This window comes from Carassius auratus, unplaced genomic scaffold (assembly GCF_003368295.1).
Source record: "Carassius auratus strain Wakin unplaced genomic scaffold, ASM336829v1 scaf_tig00010005, whole genome shotgun sequence".
NCBI lineage: Eukaryota > Metazoa > Chordata > Actinopteri > Cypriniformes > Cyprinidae > Carassius > Carassius auratus.
The window spans coordinates 81926-104837 of NW_020524098.1; the positions used below are offsets into that span (position 1 = coordinate 81926).

General features: G+C 36.2%; 2 protein-coding genes and 1 long non-coding RNA gene across 4 annotated transcripts; 1 reads left to right on the plus strand and 2 right to left on the minus strand.

Annotated features, from left to right (window-relative positions):
• Positions 1-4377: 4377 nt before the first annotated feature.
• LOC113072727 (major histocompatibility complex class I-related gene protein-like) lies at positions 4378-7238 on the minus strand. Its single transcript, XM_026245692.1, has 5 exons — positions 7078-7238; positions 6511-6759; positions 6017-6301; positions 5229-5510; positions 4378-5144 (listed from the first exon to the last, which is right to left on the minus strand). The coding sequence occupies exons 1-5, from the start codon at positions 7136-7138 to the stop codon at positions 5017-5019; spliced, it is 1005 nt and encodes a 334-aa protein (XP_026101477.1). The 5' UTR covers positions 7139-7238; the 3' UTR covers positions 4378-5016.
• Positions 7239-12834: 5596 nt separating this feature from the next.
• LOC113072731 (class I histocompatibility antigen, F10 alpha chain-like) lies at positions 12835-22065 on the minus strand. The gene is made up of 7 exons (XM_026245698.1): positions 21808-22065; positions 14580-14837; positions 14155-14433; positions 13731-14006; positions 13529-13645; positions 13396-13428; positions 12835-13296 (listed from the first exon to the last, which is right to left on the minus strand). Exons 1-7 carry the CDS (start codon positions 21860-21862, stop codon positions 13229-13231), a joined length of 1086 nt encoding a protein of 361 aa, XP_026101483.1. The 5' UTR covers positions 21863-22065; the 3' UTR covers positions 12835-13228.
• On the plus strand, positions 16380-20507 carry LOC113072732 (uncharacterized). Of its 2 annotated transcripts, none has more exons than XR_003280334.1 (4): positions 16380-16613; positions 18085-18243; positions 20009-20060; positions 20140-20507. It is a non-coding gene; the product is annotated as an uncharacterized LOC113072732 (long non-coding RNA). The 2 variants fall into 2 exon arrangements; XR_003280335.1 differs by lacking the exon at positions 16380-16613 and adding an exon at positions 16819-17070.
• Positions 22066-22912: the final 847 nt, after the last annotated feature.

Here is a 22912-nt window from a genome sequence, read left to right on the forward strand (position 1 = left end):
CACTACTGTGCATCGTCACGAAAGCTTGTCTTTTTCACGTTTTTTAAGCCTTACCACTTGTCGATTTAAAGATTAAAGCATCCAAACACAAGACGCGGAAAAACTTAACAGAGTAGCTGGTTACTCGCATTATGTTTTCGGTGCAGAGAGAGAGAAAGAGAGCCGCATATCACGGACAGTAGCATTGAATCACGCTCTCTTCTGAGATCTCCTCGAAGTCCCTTATAAAGTGTTTTTTTCTGAATTGCTACAACCTTTTCATACTACAGAGTGAACAAAATTAAGCTCTGCTTGGTAATTGGTCAACAAAGTATTGATAGTTGTGTAAATATTGTCTTAATAACAGTTGTCTGTAGTTTTAGTTGATTGTAATCCATTACATACATTTCTATCAAATGACATTATGAAGAGGAATTTTGTGTAAATAGTACAAATAAATAAAAATAAACGAACATACAAATTAAACTATTTAAATCAGGTCCCACTGGTAGAACCTTCACCGGGGCCAAGAAAACCCTAGCTACGGCCCTGGCACCAGCTCCCAGGGGGGCACCATCGCAGTTGCTCCAAAAAAAAAAGAAAAAAAAAAGGTATTATTATTATGTATATTAACATATACATATACGTAAATAAGTGAAGAAAGTGAAGACAGACAGACACATGACGCGCCATTCCTGTAGCCTACCGGGAAAAACAACTACCGTACAACAGTAGTCCGGCGCCAAGATAGGAAAAAGAAAAAAGCCCAAGATGAGGCCCTTATGTCACGTTTAGGTACTTTTATAATCCTGTTAAACTTTTTTTGATTTGATAACATTGAGCTAATAACGTGTTTAATGTCGGTAATATCACCGCTGCATCTGCATTAATATTCCCTGAGTTTCCATGTTGTTCCCTTCCGAAAATTAACCATTATTTTACTAAGAAAAAACGAAACAAAACATGGTTCTTGTAGCAACGGTAACTACAAATTAACCATGGCTTTGATACTTCAAATCGCTTCAAATAATAATTTATGCAGCATTCAGATAACATTTTTGTGGTAATGAAAACAGACCTAAGCGAACAAAAACCTTTTAAAATGATATAAAATGCATTATAAAGAAACAACGAGGCAATGATGATTGGTTTATTCATAATAATTGAATAACACTGTTAAAATACATAATATAATACAAAATAAACTGTTTATGTACATCAGATAGGCTATTATTACAAATGCCTACAAAGGGCGCTAAAAGGCCTGATAACTGTGGCTTTAACACTTATAGGATGATCAAATCTTTGTTTTTATATTGACCAAACAATTCATTCAAACATCCACTTTATTTTTTATGTGTGACCTCCTTTTTGTGATAGAAAAGCTAGCCTCTAAAATGTTTTTTAAAAAAACATGCGGACATCACAACAAAAATTAATAAGCAGTCCTATAGTCCTTCAGTCTCAGGTATTTGGCACTGGTCACAAGACCCAGTTAGATGTTTTCCCATAATTTGAAGAGTTCTAATTAATTTATTATGCCCTATTCTTAATCTGGTCATAGTCTCATCTCTCCTGTTTCCTCCCTTATTTTCCACAGTGCCAAGGTTTTTTTATTTTTTTATTTAGCAAGTATAAATGTCTTCCTTTTAGTTCTTGATCCCTCCTGTGAAGTGAAAGTGAGGTGAAAGTGACATACAGCCAAGTAAGATGACACATACTCAGAATTCGTGCTCTGCATTTAACCAAAGTCCTTTTAGGCAAGTCGTGCCACTCGGCCGCCATCTTGGCAATGCCTCCGGGCAGCTATTTCAAACTAATAAGACCAGGCTCCTATCTAAATGAATGGGCCTTGAGTCAGAACTGCACTTTCACTGGTCACTGGGACATAAAATCTACATGTATAGAAACAGCATTAAAATATGATAAAAAACGCTGATGACTTTGCCCCAAAATAAGGTTTAAAATGCCTTTTTTCTCCACCGGTTATACTTTTACTACGCATGCGCAAGGGTTCCTCAATGGTGCGCATACGTCAGTGGAACCAGGCGATAGGCTTAAATGTTTCCCAGCTTGACTGTTAAAAGCAGACGATTGGCTTTCCAGAGGGACGGGTGGGACATGTGCATACAACCGCCATCTTTAACGTTACGGGGTTTCCTTATAAATTTGCATTGAGGATTGAGGAAGTGTCATGTCTCTTACAAATTGTCTCTGATTTAACCCATCCAAAGTGCACACACACAACAGTGAACACACACACCGTGAACACACACACCCGGAGCAGTGGGCAGCCATTTATGCTGCAGCTGCCAGGGAGCATTTGGGGGTTCAGTGCCTTGCTCAAGGGAAACTCAGTCGTGGTATTGCCGGCCCGAGATTTAAACCCACAATCTTAGGGTTAGGACCACTAGGCCACAATTTTCCCCAAGTCTTTCTTTGTTGCCATTCTTTAATATTTTTTTTTCCCACACTATATGCTTTCCTTCTTATCTTGAAAGGCCGATGACTGCTTCTATGCTCTATTTTTTTTTTATTTTTTTTTTTTTTTTTTGCAGTGCTTCCTTAGCTATTTTGTCTATCTTTTCATTTCCTACAATGCCCATATGTGTTGGGACCCACATAAATATAACCTAATCACATTCTTTATTCTTGAATAGATTGACATAACATCATTAAAAGCTCCAGATGGTTCTTAACTGTACCTGTCTTGAGACTGCAGTACAGTGTCTCTGCAAATTTAAGTTATTTGAAGTTCTTCTGCTCATTTCATTCTTCTGGCTGGGAACTATAACAGCAGCACCTGTAACTCCTGTTATTGGTTCTTTTGATACATCTGTAAAAACATGCTTAAAATTTATGTATTTCTGGTTCACATGTCTATAAAATCCACTGACCAAATCAACTTGATTGTTTGTTATTTTGGTCTGTAAAGGCCCGTTCACACCAAGCACGATAACTATAAAGATAACAATAAAGATATAGTTCTAAAAATCGTTCTCAATATTAAAGAATAGCAGAGTCCACACTACAACTATAACGATAAAGGCATAGAGAAACGGTATTGTTGGAATCATTTTCAGAACGATTTTTTTTTTCTAGCTGATGAACGATATAAACATTGACATCCAATCAGAATCCATCCTGCTGTAACAAGCTCGAGGATTTAAAGCAGCAGACGCACGTGCGCTCAGAATAAACAGACAATATCGTTCGCTGGTGTGGACGCTAATATTGTTATCTTTATAGTTATCTTTATAGTTATCGTTCTTGGTGTGAACGGGGCTTAATACCTCCAAATCCACTATTGGAGTGTTATACCTCCACATAGGAATATTGGGCCATAACACAGTTTTACAAAAATCCTTTCCATATACTCCCAGATCACGTGCTGCATCATCTCCTGTCCAACCAAAACTACATTTTTCTACCTTTTCCTTTTCCAAATTGTCTCGTAACACTTTTGGTTGAGTGAATATCTATCGGTCCCTAATAGATACCCAACCCAACACTCTCCATTGACTTTCTATAGCGGGAAGCTGCCTCCTTGTCATTTATGACTTAAAACACAGAGCACTGCTTAAAAGCTGCTATGTGACAAGGTGTACAATAAACATAAAAAATTTGTTTTTATAAGATGTCGACCCACCCAAAAAAATGAACGCTTTGGACACAAAAGTGCAGCTTTTAGCCATTGCTTTTTTGTTATAAGTCATAAAAGGTGGCAGCTTCCTGCAATAGAAAGTTAATGGAGAGAGTTGGATTGTTTTCCCCTACCCAATGTGGTCGTGGCCTAAATGCGCTCTGTCTCTATAGAAAGAGTTTACTGAAATCACACTAACACAGTTTGATTGTAAGGAGAGAAATATTTGTAGATGCAAAGAAACCTGTTAAAAATTATGTGTTGGAACTAAAAGCAAACATGCAAGAACATAGGATGTGTTCATTCTGTTGTTGACGATATCCGTAGATCCGTAGATTGTATAAGATGGTTCTATTTGTTTTGAGAATCTGAGAACCTATTTGACTGTCAGATGTTTTATAGGAAATAGGAGTTGTTAACTATGTAGCATGTATGAACAAATATCCTGTAACCAAGATGTCAGAAGTGATGGTAGAAACAGAGCTTTCTGAAACAGAAAGAGATATTCAGAAGGCATTGTAGCGTCTTTGGGCTGAGTAAATGATTATCTCAAAAATCACATACCATAAACACGCTAAGAAAGGAAGTAGACTAGTTCACCATTATAGTCATATGATGATCCCTAGATTTTGAAAAACTTTTTAAAACTCTTTAAAAAATTATTTAAATCCTTGTTAACCCAATAATAAATATTTCATGTTTGAAAACACACTGCATTGAAATAAACAAGAAACAAAAGGCACAAATAGGCAATATTTTATGTAAGGTTTTATTTGCAATCAATTTTTACTAAGCTTTAAAAAATGTATATTTTTATAAACAAACACACTCTGCTTTGACAGTCCCACTTGAAATGTAGACAGACAGACTTGCTGACCCTTAAAAGTGCACAAAAACAACCAGTTTCTTCAACATGTAAAATCACTAAATATTATTTAACATGCAGAACATTTAATTCTGGAGTTTATTCAGAAATATTGAATTGTATTCAAGTACGTGTTTATTGACTGTTTAAAATCATACTGCAGGGTGATAAGTGTTCTTTAATTGAAAAGACAAGGTTAATCAGTATATACGATTATGGTCAAGGTAAATTCTGGTATAAAACAGACTTTACAAAATAATTAAATGTGAATTCAGGTAAGTTGTGAACATTTTTCCATAGCCTACTATTTTAAGATTGGTGTCCCCCGACACACAAACTGGGTATTTGGGAAATATTTTAGTTTCTGTGTTACCAATGATGGCAAATTGCAAAAAGATTGAAGCTTTGAGATTTGTTAAATCAGACTAAAATGTGTGTATCGTTACACCTCTACAAAAAATGCATGTGATAAAAGCAAATATTCCAGTTATTATAGATACAATTTTATCTTGAGGGAACACACAGAATTTCAAGTCATACCTCTTGTTATCTGTCTTCGTTTTCTTCTCATCCAAATGACTATTCCCAAAACCACACTTATCACACATACAAACATCATGACAGCAGCACATATAAGATGTCTGGAAGGATCATTATCTACAATAGGAATATTTTACAATCAGTTAAAAATAATTTCTTTAAAGATAGCTTATTGGATTATTTTTGTTAAGAGCTCATTACCCAAAGTGACGTCCAGTTTGTTGTCCAGACTGAGGTGTGTGACAGAGCAGGTGTATGTGTGTTCGTCTGCAGCACTGATCTCCAGACTCTTCCTCATCTGGTACGTCCCATCAGCATTGGGAAGCAGATCTCCTCCAGTGATCTCATGATCAGATACAGGCTGCCCATCTCTGAACAGGGTCAGGTTGATGTGACGAGGGTAAAATCCTGATGTCAAACAACTCACACGAGACCTTCCAGAATCTGAGTTTGCTTTCTGGGTGAGCCTGATATTGGGTGTTACTGTAACAACAACAACAATGAAAAAAGTAATTTCAAAGAACTTTTCACATCTATAAATGCATGAGTGTAATACCAGGTCAGGTAAACAGAGGGTAGTGACTCGATAGTACTAGGTTTTCATTCAGTGAAAAGGGTTAAATGAAAGGGCAGGGAACAGGGAACCAAGAAGGACAAAAACATGAAGCATAAACAAAACAAACCAAGAACATGGGCAGAAACAGGACCGCAGAACGGAACCAGAACAAACGTTACAAAAAACAATTTACAAAATACAAAAGAAAACAAAGTCGGGCTGATTAATTGAAAAACAAACAAAAAAAAAACTACAAACAGACTACAAAAGGCACAGGAAACAGGAAACACCACAACATAAAGGTCCAGAGCCTAAACACAAGGAATTATATAACACTTTTAATTTAAGTTAATTTATAAGCCTGAAGATTGTTTGTAAACGTCTGGAATGGAAGATTAATGATACAAATGTACAAGTGTCCTCGAGGACTTACTCCTTCTGTTCACTTGACCTCCTCTCTTTTTGAGGTAATTTTTGAGAGTTGTTATGCAAATTGGGTAAAAGATCTTTGCAAATTCCTGCTTGAATTCTTCCAGGTGAGGTTTGAGCACTTCTTGTGTAATATTTACAGTCACATTTAGAGTATAAGTAAATGTGTTGTTAAAGTAAGCCATTTCATCTGTGGTGCAGCCACCAGCAGCATCTTTAATAATCATCTTTCCAGGATTGTCAAGTTCCAGCAGCTCACAGACAACCAGAGTCTGATAGACACGAAGACCTGTGAGGAAAATAAGGCAGAGATTGTAATGGATTGGCCCACTTCATAAAAATAAATAAATAAATAAATAAATTCTTAATTTCAAATCAGTCTTTAATGGCATGATCATCATAAAGATGTATTTTAAGTAATTGAATATCTATGAACTGCATTTTATGTATTTTAAATAGAATAGTAGATATAAAAAACATTGAGAAACTCATACTTACTCTGAGTTTGGCTGTACTCTCTCAACAGTGCAGATCGTCTCACGAAGGAGTTATACATATAGTCACTTATACCCTTTATATAACCTGACTCAATCACATCATCCTCATTTGTCATATTCCCTCTTGGAATATAAATCTCTGAATTATAGTATCCAACTGTGATGTCATCCAGAGTTGTTGTGCAACTAAATTTAGGAAATTGTGTTTCTCCTTGAATATAAGTTGAAAGCAATGACAGAGAGTGAGAACCTGAAACACAAATGTTTTTTTTTTCTTTTAATTATGAACAAATACTTTATATATATTTCTACCATACGAGTCAGTAGCCTACGCTTAGGTTTCAATGTAAATTTTAACCTGTATCAAGTATTTATTTTTGATTTCTTGGGTTAGCATTAAATAGGAAATAGCATAGGGTTAGCACTTTCATTTAACATGAAAGTGATGAGTAACACGCTATTGAGGCCAAAGAGGACATGATATGTGATAATCTTCATTAATCCTGAATTTAATTCATCAAACAGGATTAGGTTTTAAAATTCGAACATTTAAAAACAAACTACTTACCATATGACGCAGATGAAAATGAAAGTACAAGGAAAAGTCGAGGACAGAAGATCCTGTCCATTTGCACTGCTTGCTTTTAGTCTTAAAATGTGTTGCAAAAGTCTGCCTGCGCATTTTTATATGGGTGGCTATCAATATGTTAGCCTACAGTCTAGGGCGGTGTCTCTCACACTTCGTTTCACTTTTCATGTTCCACAGGAGATTTTGTATTGGAACAAAGTAGTGGCGTATAGACATGCACAGACATGTACTGTAGGATGAATTCAAGTTAAGTGGATCATTTAAGTTTGACTGTACTTTGCTCAATGATATACACTTTCAGAACATAACGATGGTTCTTAATTAAAGAAATATCCTGTGTTTTAAATAAATGGATGAATATCAAACTTCTCATTTAATCCTCTAGGGAACACTGTGTCTAGTGTATAAATCCAAAAGACCTCACGCTGTAAAAGCAATCACCTCCACAATGCGAATACTTAAGTGTTTTGAATCTGCAAAGTGCGTGCTACCGGACTTTTTGGATTGCAAATGTCTATTTGCACATTGATGTTCAGAGATACAAGTTTTCAGAGTTCTGCTAGTTTTACCTTTATAACATAAACCACATGGGCAATGCAATAGGTAAATGACATTAGCCACCTTACATGAAATAGTATCTAAAAAAAAATTTCTTATGTGTGAAATTGCACTGTTGACAGTTACCACATCTGTAATTCCCATATGGTATTTTGTTCAAAAAATGAGGAGCAAGTTTCAGATCAGCTCTTAACCAAAATATTTCGGAGATTAAGGTGTTTTCTTATACACTAAACAAGGTGGTTTGTCAAAACATTGCTTGAGGTTGGGATCACTCGCTACAGTGTTGCTAATGTTTCAATAAAACACTATCAGTGTCCCTCAAAACAGACGAATATTGGATATAGGCTAAAAATTAACACAACGGTAAAAAAAAACGTTTGTTTGTTTGATGAGAATCTCTTGTTGTGACATGTCTTTAAAGCGACTAACTGCAGACTGAATCCACTCTTCTCGATATGATCGATATCATATTTTTCGATATGATGGTTTTCTGAATCTCTGATAAAATTTGTGATTGCTGTTGAAAATCTTCAGTACTACTACAAATACAGCGAACACGACTAAAATTGGGGAAATTGGTAACAAACGCTTTAATGACACTGGATGATAAGACTGTCCGTGTAATATAGTGTTATGGTCAGTGGTTTTGCAATACAAAGTAGTTTATATGCCTGATGAAGTGCGAAGAACAAGAATGTCCAAAAAAAATTCATTTTCTCTTGATTAAAGTCGATTGTGAATTTCAATGCACTACAATTGTTATCAACCAAACTATGAAACTCTAGTAGCTCAGATTCAATTAGGGTTAGGGTTAGGTTAGGTAAAAATTTCTTAATGACATTAAAGATTCATGAATAAATTAAATTTTTTTAGCTAAACATTCTTAAAGGAAATTACGTTTGGCCAAGTATGGTGTCCCATACTCGGAATTTGTTCTCTGCTTTTTACCCATCCACACACACAGCAGTGAGCAATAAACAAACACACACACAGATAAGTGTCTCACCTCAGGTCAGGTATTTAAAAGCGGGAGAGTGTGCTGATTATTCACTCCTACAATCCCTGCCAGTACCTAGAATCAAACTCGTGACCTTTTGGTTACAAGTCAGACACTCTAACCATTAGGCCATGACTTCCTTAGCAATGTTTACATTTTAAACTATGTAATGAGTCCAAACTGTTTGTTTCAGAATCAATAAAAACTTTTTTTTTTTAAAGTAGTTTTTTTGTGAAGTTACATACTAATACCTATGTATAAACATGCTGGAATGCTGAAAGAGTACCTAAAGAAAGTTCTGTTTATGTTACTGGATATTGGTTCCAATTTTTTTTTACACATGAAAGGTACAATACAACTTACAACATCCTTTAAAAGTGAATGAATTACACATCTCACATCGAACAGGCATAAAACTTAAAATGTATTGCGTAAACTACATAAGTGACTTTTAAATATAGACTATATCATCTAGAAATTGGAGGATATCAGATCCTGGGTTGTATTCACTTACAGGGATTAGAACTTCTTAAATCAAGAATTATTATGAACAACAATCTGTAAAATAACATCATAGCCTTTGGCAATACTGTAGTAACAATAAAACAATGTCATGCCAATAAACCTGAATTGAAATGAAAAAAGGGCCACTGGACTCTTTGTATCATTTTATAACAAATACAAAGCTCCATTTTTTTACTAATTTAACACACCAAAAATGTGAATTTGTCGGAGAAGCTTTGAAACAGGGGTATATCAGAACTTCCATCTCCCCAGCTGCCGCTAGTTTCTTCTTCGTCCCAAAGAAGGATGGACGGTTACGACCCTGTATCGACTACAGAGTCTTAAATAAGATAATGGTGAAATTTAGCTACCCACTTCCCTTGAAACCAACCTCACTGGAACAACTCTGTGATGCCTGTATATTCACAAAATTAGACTTAAGGAGTGCATACAACCTGGTCAGAATTCGGTAGGGAGACGAGTGTAAAACGGCACTACAAATACCTGGTAATGCCATATGGTCTAGTAAACGCCCCCTCAGTGTTCCAAAGTTTCACAGATGAGGTCCTCCGATAGTTACATAGATGACATACTCATTTATTCTGTCAAAAAAGGTGATCAACTCCCAAGTGCTCCAGCCTCTCAGAGAGTTCTCCCTGTTTGTAAAGGCTGAGAAATGCATCTTTCATCAGACTTCCATAGAATTCCTGGGTTACCACATCAGCACAGAAGGGGTGGAAATGGATGACCGGAAGACACAGGCTATCACTTCGTGGCCAACTCCCAAGTCAATAAAGGAACTTTAGAGATTCCTGGGTTTCGCGAACTTTTATTGCCGCTTCATCGACCAGTATAGCATGATGACCACAGCACTCACGCCCTTCCTAAAAGGGAAGCTCAAGACACTCCAGCGGACCCCCAAAGCTGAGCAGGCTTATTTTCTAAGAAATTATCCCCAGCCAAGAGAAATTATGATATTGGCAATCTTGCCGTGAAACTTGCTCTGGAAGAATGGAGACAATGGTTGAAGGGGGCCAGACAGCCATTTCTCGTGTTTACAGACCACAAAAATATCTGTATAGATGAAAGAAGCCAAGAGGCTCAATCCTCGCCAGGCAAAGTGGTGCTTATTCTTTACCCAGTTTCACTTCAAAATATCTTACCGTCCCGGATCCAAGAACACGAGAGCCGATACACTATCAAGTCTCCACACCCTTGAAGAGATCCCGGAATAACCAGAGTCCATCCTGCCCGCTAGACTATTCATCAACCCCATCCAGTGGGATCTAGATGAAATAGTGAAGTGACATGTGAAGTGAAATGCTCTGCTAACAATCACAACACCTGCCCATCCCACCTATGTGCCCACCTGTTAAGGTTTATGTACCCAAAGATCACCGTATGTCCCTCATCTCCTATGCTCACTCATCCGTGGGAACAGGCCATCCCGAGTGAGTAAGACACTTACCACACTACAACGAAAATACTGGTGGCCAAGAATGCAGGAGGAGATCCAAGAGTTTATCTGAGGGTGTGCCCTCTCCATTGGAGTGGATTTCCTCACCGATCTCCCAGTCTCAGATGGTAATGCCTGAATTCTCATAGCAATAGACAGATTTTCTAATGCATGTATATTGATCCCCTTGAAAGCCCTGCCCACAGCCTTTGAGACAGACGAGCTCTTGTTTGAACATGTGTTCCGTAACTTTGGTATTCCAGAGGATATCAATGTCCAGACTGATATGTGTGACAGAGCAAGTGTATTTGTGTTTCACTGCACTGATATTCAGAATCTTCCATATACATTAAGCAAGCAGAGAGGAAGAAAAATGTTAAAGACATGCTAGACATGCTTTAAAAATATTTAAACTACCTTCATAAACTCACAAGAAAGTATTGTTTGGTTTTCATTTACAGTATTGTTCAAAATAATAGCAGTACAATGTGACTAACCAGAATAATCAAGGTTTTTAGTATATTTTTTATTGCTACGTGGCAAACAAGTTACCAGTAGGTTCAGTAGATTGTCAGAAAACAAACAAGACCCAGCATTCATGATATGCACGCTCTTAAGGCTGTGCAATTGGGCAATTAGTTGAAAGGGGTGTGTTCAAAATAGCAGTGTCTACCTTTGACTGTACAAACTCAAAACTATTTTGTACAAACATTTTTTTTTTCTGGGATTTAGCAATCCTGTGAATCACTAAACTAATATTTAGTTGTATGACCACAGTTTTTTAAAACTGCTTGACATCTGTGTGGCATGGAGTCAACCAACTTGTGGCACCTCTCAGCTGTTATTCCACTCCATGATTCTTTAACAACATTCCACAATTCATTCACATTTCTTGGTTTTGCTTCAGAAACAGCATTTTTGATATCACCCCACAAGTTCTCAATTGGATTAAGGTCTGGAGATTGGGCTGGCCACTCCATAACATTAATTTTGTTGGTTTGGAACCAAGACTTTGCCCATTTACTAGTGTGTTTTGGGTCATTGTCTTGTTGAAACAACCATTTCAAGGGCATGTCCTCTTCAGCATAGGGCAACATGACCTCTTCAAGTATTTTAACATATGCAAACTGATCCATGATCCCTGGTATGCGATAAATAGGCCCAACACCATAGTAGGAGAAACATGTCCATATCATGATGCTTGCACCTCCATGCTTCACTGTCTTCACTGTGTACTGTGGCTTGAATTCAGAGTTTGGGGGTCGTCTCACAAACTGCCTGTGGCCCTTGGACCCAAAAAGAACAATTTTACTCTCATCAGTCCACAAAATGTTCCTCCATTTCTCTTTAGGCCAGTTGATGTGTTCTTTGGCAAATTGTAACCTCTTCTGCACATGCCTTTTTTTTAACAGAGGGACTTTGCGGGGGATTCTTGAAAATAGATTAGCTTCACACAGACGTCTTCTAACTGTCACAGTACTTACAGGTAACTCCAGACTGTCTTTGATCATCCTGGAGGTGATCATTGGCTGAGCCTTTGCCATTCTGGTTATTCTTCTATCCATTTTGATGGTTGTCTTCCGTTTTCTTCCACGTCTCTCTGGTTTTGCTCTCCATTTTAAGGCATTGGAGATCATTTTAGCTGAACAGCCTATCATTTTTTGCACCTCTTTATAGGTTTTCCCCTCTCTAATCAACTTTTTAATCAAAGTACGCTGTTCTTCTGAACAATGTCTTGAACGACCCATTTTCCTCAGCTTTCAAATGCATGTTCAACAAGTGTTGGCTTCATCCTTAAATAGGGGCCACCTGATTCACACCTGTTTCTTCACAAAATTGATGACCTCAGTGATTGAATGCCACACTGCTATTTTTTTGAACACACCCCTTTCAACTAATTCAACTAATTGCCCAATTACACAGCCTTAAGAGCGTGCATATCATGAATGCTGGGTCTCATTTGTTTTCTGAGAATCTACTGAACCTACTGGTAACTTGTTTGCCACGTAGCAATAAAAAATATACGAAAAACCTTGATTATTCTGGTTAGTCACATTGTACTGCTATTATTTTGAACAATACTGTATGTGCTTTTCAGGCTTCAATTAATAAATTATCCTATTGAAAGCACATTGTTCAGCTATTAACCACACCTTTTTATAGACTTAGTAGCAGAAAACAGTAGATAAATGAAGCAAATCAGTGAATTTTACACCTTTCAAAGCTGACAGTCCAGAACAAATATTAGGACTATAAATTTCAAATTTCACGTATTTCACGTTTTTTTAAATGAATTTATTTAATAAGCTCACTCTGCAAGATTGGAATACGTGTTAACTTGATATTCTCTTTTTCTGAGGTAATTTTTCCAAATTTTTCAAAGGTTTTATCCAAACTGGGTAATGCAAATGCTCATTCCACCAGATGCCACTACATACATTGTTCAGACAGATTACATAGCTTTAGTCCAGTGTACCTAAACAACCAAAAAATAAACTTACTACAAACAATGTAAGCATAAACTTTCTAAAGAAAATTTACATTTTAAATTACAATAATCCATTAGGTCACAGCTGCCCACATAGTGGAAATTGTGTATAGGTCAAATAAATTTACAGATTGACACTTTGTGTCCTGGGATTCACATCAGTTCTGAATGTGGCCATGCTTTCTTCAGATGCTGAAAATGAAATATATTGTTTAATGAGTTTACAGTGTGCAAATGTTTTCTTTCTGAGGGAAAATTAACAAATAGCTTAGAATAACTAGAAGTACTTACTAGAAGCAGTAGAATACCCAGTTTTAACTGAATCTATAAAGAAAAACAAAAGGAATGAATGTTTTTGATTTGTTTTTAAAAATGTAACTTTTTCCCCTTTCATTTTGTTGAACTTTTTCAGTTCCTGTCATACCTGCGTGTTGTCTTTTCAATGCATATATAGCAACTGCAGCTCCAATTACCAACATCAGAGCCAAAACTGTCAGAACTGAAGCAATCACTGATTTAAATGGTTCCCCGTGATCAAACTCTGAAACATCAACCACAGACTGAGAGAGTGACTTAAATGTTTTTGTTTTGACTGTTAGATTGTGTTTCCTGTAAGTGCTCATTACCCAAAGTGACGTCCAGTTTGTTGTCCAGACTGAGGTGTGTGACAGAGCAAGTGTATTTGTGTTTGTCTGCAGCACTGATCTCCAGACTCTTCCTCATCTGGTACGTCCCGTCAGCATTGGGCAGCAGATCTCCTCCAGTGATCTCATGATCAGATACAGGCTGCCCATCTCTGAACAGGGTCAGGTTGATGTGACGAGGGTAAAATCCTGATGCCAAACAACTCACACGAAACCCAGAAGACAGTTCTCTCTGGAGGAGCCTGACCTTGGGTTTCACTGTAGAAAAAGGGTAAGAGAAAGATATTATTACTTCAATATACTGTTGTATATATATTCAATATACAATAGATGTATTGTTCCAAAAAATGCTAAATATAAATAAGAACACTTGCTCTTAATTAGTTTGGCTAGTCAGTCATCATACCTTTTCTATTGATTTGAGTCCTCCTTTTTTTAAGGTAACCCTTGAGTGTTTTGATGCAGAATGGTTGGTATAAAACTTCATGACGTCTCATGCTGAATTCAAGATGCATATTCAGCACTGGAGCCGAGACATTTAAAGTACCCTGATATGTAAAATTCTTCTCAACATATAGCAGCTCATCAGTGGTGGATCCTCTGACAGCATCCCGTGTGATCATTTGTCCCGGGTCACCATTGTCTCTCAGCTCACACAAGACTAGTCTCTGAAGGGCAATAGCACCTTTAATAGAGAGATTTAGTTTTAAGGTAGTGTTTACACCATTACATGCACACATGTTTGTTTGATATTTACTCGTCACAAAATATTAATAACAATAATAATAATTTATATGTTTTTGTTAGCCTACAGTCTTGTATAATGCTTACCTTCAGTTTTGTTTACATTTGTTGTTGCGATTACCCATTTGTTAATAAAAGATGTCTGCATGTAGTCACTTATTTTGAGAAGAACATTTGAATCAAACACATCGTCTTCAGCTGTTGTATTTCCTCTTGGATGGAGTGTTTTCGTCTCACCATTATAATACATAATTCTGACATCATCCAGCATCGCTACATAGCTAAATTCAGGAAATGGCGTTTGTCCTTTAATGTACGTTGCAAGCACCCACAAAGAATGAGAGCCTGTGATACAATAACAGGAAATTGTAATTGTAACATCAAAAACAAAACATTTTATTTTTTTAACTGTGTTTGAAATTTGTTTTAATTTTATAATTATAATTATGTTAGAGATGAGCATGCTTATTTGATCTCTAAAGAATACATTAAGGCTAATAAAAACTCTTTCCAGTGACCAGGCATGGGCAGAGGAGGGTGCTGTGCCCACCTGCCCATTATTCCCTTGATGCCCAAAGTGCCCTTTTGTCAAGGATTATTATTATTTATTTTTATTTTTGGGTCTTTAAAAGCCCATTTGTGAAGTCCTGCCCAATCTATCTATTAGTGAAATTTATTAATAATAATATAGTCCTAAATTAAATTATCTATATGATGACCTTTCACCTGACGATCTCATCTTGGACCATCCCTCACGTTCAGACACCTTTAGTCATTTAGCGCACTAGATAGTATCTGTGGCTGCGGGCAAGTGGATTTCTCAGCGGAGCGGTGTGCTTGTTTACTTATTTTATTAAATTATAATTATTTTACAAGAATTGAGTCAAGAGAGCATGTACAGCTGTTGTTTATATTGCTGTTTGTAGCCTGTAGAAATAACATTAGCTGCGGCAAGGGGCTATAATATTTGTGTTCAATATTTTCCTAATGACAATTTTATGACTGGTTTATAAAGGCTACTATGAAAACACTTTTCCCATTTATATCACAGAATAAGGCAGGAAATATATCTTATAGTTTCTATACTAAATTATATGTCAATAATCAGTACTGCGTTATTTATAAAGTTTATTTATTCATGACCTGGAGATAATTTGAAAAACACACATAAACAATAATATTTTCGCAATTGTGTGTTTATTGTCTTCACATTTCATCAGTAATGTTTCTGGTTTTTATTCAGTTCAGCTACAGCGATAGCCGGATCCTTACGTTAATTTTTGGGGTTTCCTGCACATCATAAGTTATTACTTCTATAAGTCTGATTTTGACTTTTCCGTGCGCCCTCTGGCTTTGAGTATGAATGAAACATACACTGCATGATAGTGTTCTGCACTCCCAGGGATCGACTGTGAGAAAAAAAAAATGCCTCTGGATTATTTCCCAAATAGGAAGCCTATTGCATTTATGGCAAATAACATCACAAAACCCATGATGACCCTGCTGACCAAAACAAACAAGTTGTGTGTATGTGTGTGTGTGTGTGTGTGTGTCATAATCAGACTAAACACCTTATAGGCTACTTCATTTACTAATAGCTCTCAAATGTACCCATTGTAGAATCGCTGCTTTCTCTTGAAATATAAATAAATAAGATAAAGTGAATACGATAAATTCAGTTTGTTCAACTGAAATGGAGAAGAACAGAATAAATGCAATACGCCAATGCAGAGTGATAAATAGAAGTGGACGCTCGGACCTGGGAATTTAGGCTACATGCTGTGTATAGTGAGAGAGGAGGGCAAAGGTAACCTGATGTAGGCCTATGTTAACTTTTTTTCCTTTCAGCTTCTCCCATCTACACTCAAAAAAATGGTTTTCCGGCACTGTTCGTTTTACACATATATGTTTTGTTAAAACAACACAAATATATTTAGTTTTCCGACAAAACACAATTGTATTGTGTTTAATCAACTTAAAATGTTTAATTTTAAATTTTACTTAATTATCAATCGTTAAAGTAACGTAAAGGGTTTAATTTCGTGATTCAAAAAAAACCGGAAGTGACGATTTCCAACGCATTTGATGACGGTGTGGAGGGGAGCAAGAGGTATCAGTCAGGTAAGAAAATCTAAAGTTTTTATTGTGTTAAGTCAAAGTCTTTAATTTCTCTTAGAGTTTCTGTTTTGAGGTGCTTTTGTTTTGCAGTCTAGTATTGTGTAATCGGTTTATTGCACCGTTAATAGATGATTTTGAAGCGTTGGGAGATGTGAAAGCGCACGACTCTCTGTAATGTATTTACTTTAGTATATATATATATATATACACTAGGGCTGAAACAATTACTCGACATTATCGACAACGTCGACGATAAAAATAAAATTTTCAGCAAATGTTTTTGAGTAACGTTAGTGGTTTGATCTCGTATCTGCCTGATTTGAAAGCCTGCATTAATGCAGTTTGACCAGTGTGGCGCTGTAGCGCAAGATTGTAATACACTCTCCTGATTCAATTAAAAAGAAGAAGATAGCACTTCAGTTTGAGGCAAACCGACCCGATCCGAACCTTGGATGAATATGTAAATATATACTGCACGCCTTCCTCTCAATAACTGCATAAACACAACAAAAAACTGACCGCGATGTAAAAGCAGCTCTTAAGAACACAGAGATATGGATGTTTGCACGAACTCTGAGGTTCTCCAGGCACTCCAGTAAAGAAAAGTCCAGTCACGTTTATTTATATAACAGTCCTTTATGCAATCGATAGCTTTTCAATATTAAACATGAAAATACAGAGTAAGTGTCGCTAGAATTATAACTTGATTTCCTTTTATAAAGCAGCTCTCCGGTATGGAGCTAGCTAATAATAAAATCATTTTATAAGTGGGGGAAATATTTCATTAAAGTCTTAGTTCTGCGCTAGATCAAACCAAACTGTTTTGATTATCATAACCCAATAAGGTATTTTAAGAGAGATTGTATTTATTAATAAAATGTTTATCCAAAAATAAAACGTCCTATCACTTACCTTTACTTTATATTATACATATGGCTTACAATAAGAGATGTTAAGAGACAGAATGATTTGTCATTCAGCTACTTCCTCATATAACTAATCAAATGGCGAATAGGAGTTTCTCTCTTATCTCATTTTGTGTGCCAAATATATTTGTATAAATTAATTGTATTAGTAATACATAATGACTTTAAAAAGTGGAAGTAATTACCTTTATTTGTTATAATGTGTATATTTTAACTAATTTAAAAAGATAAATAATCAATAAATGTCCAACCATGAGATGTTGACCGAGTTTTGAGAGCCCTGGCTCAGCACAGTGGGAGTATTTGAAGCTTTGTTTATGAACATGGCGGTGTGGTCATACAATGACTTTAAACCGGACACTACTCTGAGCTGTTCACATTATACATATGCTCCAGATATGTAATCAGGTCCTCCTTTAGGAATGGTAAACATGACACTATTCATCACTCACACAAATAAATCACTTAATATTTTGATCATTGAATTGGTTTTTGCTGTTCAATTTTTTTTTTTTTTTTTTGTAACACATTGCACTTCATGTGTACAGGTTTGTGCAGAATTTGAGACATCCAGAATTACCATAGGCCCATTAGAATCAACAATCTTTGCCAAACTTGATTCGGACTACAAAATTTACGAAGATGTTTTCATACTGAAGAAGAGACCTTGGACAAATACTGAAACCCTCTTGGTGCCCACTACACAGGTAAGAACAACTGCACTCAACACAACCTTGTATTAAAACATTATTCTCTCACTGGTTACTGGAAATTGACAAAAAAAGACAGATAAGATAAGGTTTATTAATACAATAAATACAAAATATGTGGTATATCTATAAACTGATAGATTTATTTTGATGCAAGGCAGGGGTGTCCAGACCTGCTCTAGGAAAGCCAGTGTTCTGTGGGGTTCAGCTCTAACACACCTGCCTGGAACTTCAGGTAAGACTTTTTTGTTTTAAAATTCCCAAGAACCTTGATTAGCTGGTTCAGGTGTGTTTAAATGGCTAGATCACCCAAAAATAAACATGTCATTATTCACCCTCATGTCGTTTCAAACGCGTAAGACCATCATTCATCTTCAGAGCACAAATTATGATATTTTTAAGGATGCCCCGATCATGATTTTTCATGGCCGATACCGATTTCTTTTACAAGCAAACTGGACAATTTTTTTTTTTATCTTTAAGCAACAAACAAGAAGGAAGGACAGTCCACAGTCTACAGTCCAAAATTGAGGGAAAGCTCAATAAAGCCCCTTTCACACTGCGATTCCGGCAAATACAGATCCCGTAACGACACGTGACATCAGGGCGTGACGTGTAATGTACGAGTCGAAAACATTAGGCATGTAATACTTTCACTGAATCTGGCGAACGATCTCGGTGTCACCGTGGAAAGTGAGGAACTAACTGATCTCTGCTTCATACAGTTTGCACTTTTTTTTTTTTCAGTGAACGTTGATCTTCCTTCAAAACAGCCAGTAAAAGAGTCACACGATAATGTCATCACTACGACACGGCATTAGTTCTGGCTTTTGTTCACACAGCGCTTGTCCCGGGATTGAACCCAGCAATGTTACTACGTCCCCGACCCGAGTTCAATGCTGGAATCAATCCCGGGATGTGTTTGCTTTCACACAGAAGTAATGTAGTCGGAGCACGCGGGCGCACTTCCGGAAAAATCGGCTGAAAAAAATTCCAAAGACCGGCCGATTACCAATTGCGTATTTAAAGCAAAAACCGTCTGGTTTCCAATTTATGGCCGGTCAATTGGTGCATCCCTAATATTTTTATGAAAATGCGAGAGATTTCTGAACCTCCATAAAGGCTGCAATGCAACTGAAATGTTCCCAGAGTCATAGTAAGGACATCAGTAAAACAGTCCATGTGGCATCAATGCTTCAACCACACTTTTACAAAGGTACAAGAATACATTTTGTGCAAAGAAAACAAAAATAGCGACTTTAATCAACAATTCTTCTCCAAATCACATATTCTGCCATTATGGACAGTAACAAGAGGCATGAACATTGCTTTCCTCTGCGTGCAATCAAGGCTCAGTGCAGGCGTGTTGTAGGTCAGCAGCACCATGCGCATGAATTATTTACGTGCTGTTGATAATGGTGGAAGATGCGATTTGGAGAAGAATTGTTGAATAAAGTCGCTGTTTTAATTTTGTTTGCACAAAAAAGTATTTTTGTTTACTTTGTAAAATTATGGTTGAACCACTGGTGTCACATGGACTGTTTTACTGATGTCCTTACTATGTTTCTGGGTCTGGGAACATTCCAGTTCTGTTGTTAACCATACAGGGTCCAGATGTGTAACATTTTCCACTGTAATGTTTGTTAGAATCCGATCTTGACTGCTTGCCTGGATTTCCCATAAGAAGATGAATGACTGACTTTTTTTCATGTAATTTTAGAAAAAAAAAACAAAGGCTAAATTTTGTTGTTTTCATCTTCAGACTAATGAAATTGAAGTATCCAAATGAAGACCCTAGCAGTATGGAGTATATGGTGAGTTCAAGGTTAATAAATTATTTGTTAAAGTTAATACACAATAATTTGAGTTCTCCATGCTTTTAAATACTTCTAGGATACAGACGTTGCCAGCAGTCAGGAGGTGATCCAGAAGACTCATGGGAATCTATTTGAAGCTGCATCATTGAAGACAGTCCAGCAGAAGTTGGAGTTTTAAAGGATAAAGTTCTTCAGGACCTATAGCAGTTTACAGTCTTTAAAACCATGTTACTGGGACTGATTTATGGACTGAACTTGAGCAACCCTCCTGAACTCAGGTACACATTTGGAATACTGAAGAAGTTATTTCTGGAGCCAGTTCCTGTTCCTGGAATAAGGTTTGATTGGTTGCCCATGAATGCCAATTAGAATTGTATTTGCTATTTTGTGTAATTTTGTAATGTGGTTTAAACTGTATTTTACTGTGTGTAATTATTTATTGCTTGTTTAACAAATACACTTTGATAATTTGTGACATCTTGTCTTTTGTCTCATTACAAGACAAAACATACAAAAAATGCTTTGTTGAAGGGAGTAACTTCAAAAAGAAAATATTGTGTTAAAGTAACTAGAACTAATTGTGTGGAACCACTGTCCATAATTGAAATGAGTAATTTGAAACAAACCTCCTTATGTTGATAGAGTGAAACAAATTTGGCTAGATTGTAATAAACCAAAACATGTTGAGTTAACTTAACCAGTTTAAGTTGAAGCAAAGTCAATAAATTGAGTTGGTTGAACATTACTATTTCACATAGATTCTACCTCATTCAGTTGTGTTGTCACAACACAAGGAGTTTGCATAGATTCAAAAAATTCCATTAATGTTATCAAAACACAATTTGGTTGTGTGGAACCACTGTCCATAATTGACTTAAGTAAGTTTAAAGAGTCATTTTTTTGAGTGTACCTTTATCTTCATGTCAACATCACTTAATCTGACACTTCTTCTATGATGATGAACCAGCCAGGCCAGGACTTCTTCAGAATGTCCAGATGGCCAGTTTACCCTGAGTGCTCCTGATATTTACATCTCCTCATTTTGGATATGAATAAAATGCCAGGTCAGGCAAAGACTATCGATACTGTCTCTTTGAATTTAAATCTTTAAATCTAAAACCTCTATATGAACATACCTGCCCGAAAAAAGTACATGGGACAAATTTACATTTTATTTAAATTCAATACTTATTAAATATTAAAAATGAAGCTAAGGAAGCTGCAAAGAAAAAAAAACTTTTAAACTTAAAATGGTCTTTTCTGTTCTGTTTTTCTTTTTCAAAACTGTATTGTGGAATTTGCTGCTATCAATACAGAAGCATCTGTTTCAAAACACTTGTCAGCAAGGAGCAAAGGTCTCTAAAATGTTTCATGTGACCCTTTTATATTATTCAACAATGTAAAAAGAAAAAAGAACTATGTTGGCATTTCATAACATGTATTTTTAATTAGTCAAAGTTTTGGTTGACAAATTTCAAAGGAAAAAACTTATTTACTAATCATTTTGTTTTGGTTTAATTTACATTTTGTTTTGTATGTGCTTTTCAGGTTTACAATGATAATTTAGCTGCTGGAAGCACGTTGTTGTTCTATTTAACTATTTATCAACAACTCAGCATGCAAGTTACACTAAAAATTAATCCACTAAAAGCAGATTCTGAGAGCTAACAACATTTACAAAAATGTAAACAAAACAAATAAAGTAAAAAAAAAATGCATTTGTAAAATTATTTTAAAAGGTTACCTTTTGGTGCAGCTAGTGGAAGCAAAAGTAGAAATAACAAAAATATATTGTCCATATTAAAAACGTAGGCTCGTGTTTGCTTTCAGTCAGCACTCGCTTGAAAATGATCAACTTTGAAATAAACATGTTCCTCCCTTGGGTGTATTTAATGAGTGCTGACTGAGCTTTACAGCTTTTAATATTTAGCTAGGTAACAATAAAGGAAATGGATGTTTGTGTCGATCAGCCTTTACACCACAAACAGGTTTTTTCTTTCACTTTTGCATTTGTCTAAAACCTTCACCAAAACCAACAGTGGTCCAACTTCCAGAAGAACTACAGACCACCACTTTCAGGTCTTGACCAGGGAATTGTAATGCGAGTTGCACAACATCTATTTAGTAACTGTACTATGCAAAATACTCTTGGAAACAGTAAACCCTTCAGTCAGAATTACTTTGTTCCTTGCTTAAAGATGTTTATCTGATCATGTTGTTTTGTGGGATGACATTCACATAAATGTTATAATGTGTCCACATTTTCTTCTGATGCTGAAGTTTATAATGAAAAGAAGTACTTTTGTTCCGACCTCACCCATGTCCTCATGTCAGGTGTGAAACAGTAGTGAAATTCATCTTTAATACTCTAAAGTAGCCAAAACAACTAATTTCAGTGTTAAAATGTATTGAAAGATAATAATCTACAGTAGGATATTAATATAACCTCATGCATTAAAAGTGATATATATTCCATATGAATTTTTCTTTTAATTTTTTTTTTTTTACTTCCATAGTGGAACAGCGAGTCAGACTCATTCAGAAATTTAAAACGAGTTCTGGAAATTCATGTTTGAGTTGTTTGTCATCAGGATTTTACCCTCGTCACATCAACCTGACCCTGTTCAGAGATGGGCAGCCTGTATCTGATCATGAGATCACTGGAGGAGATCTGCTGCCCAATGCTGACGGGACGTACCAGATGAGGAAGAGTCTGGAGATCAGTGCTGTAGACAAACACAAATACGGTTACTGACAAGTTGCTCAAATCCACGACTGATTTGCACAGCTTGTCAACTAACAACGGCTCTGTGTAGTAACAGCTGCTCTATGTGAAATCACCCTGATGG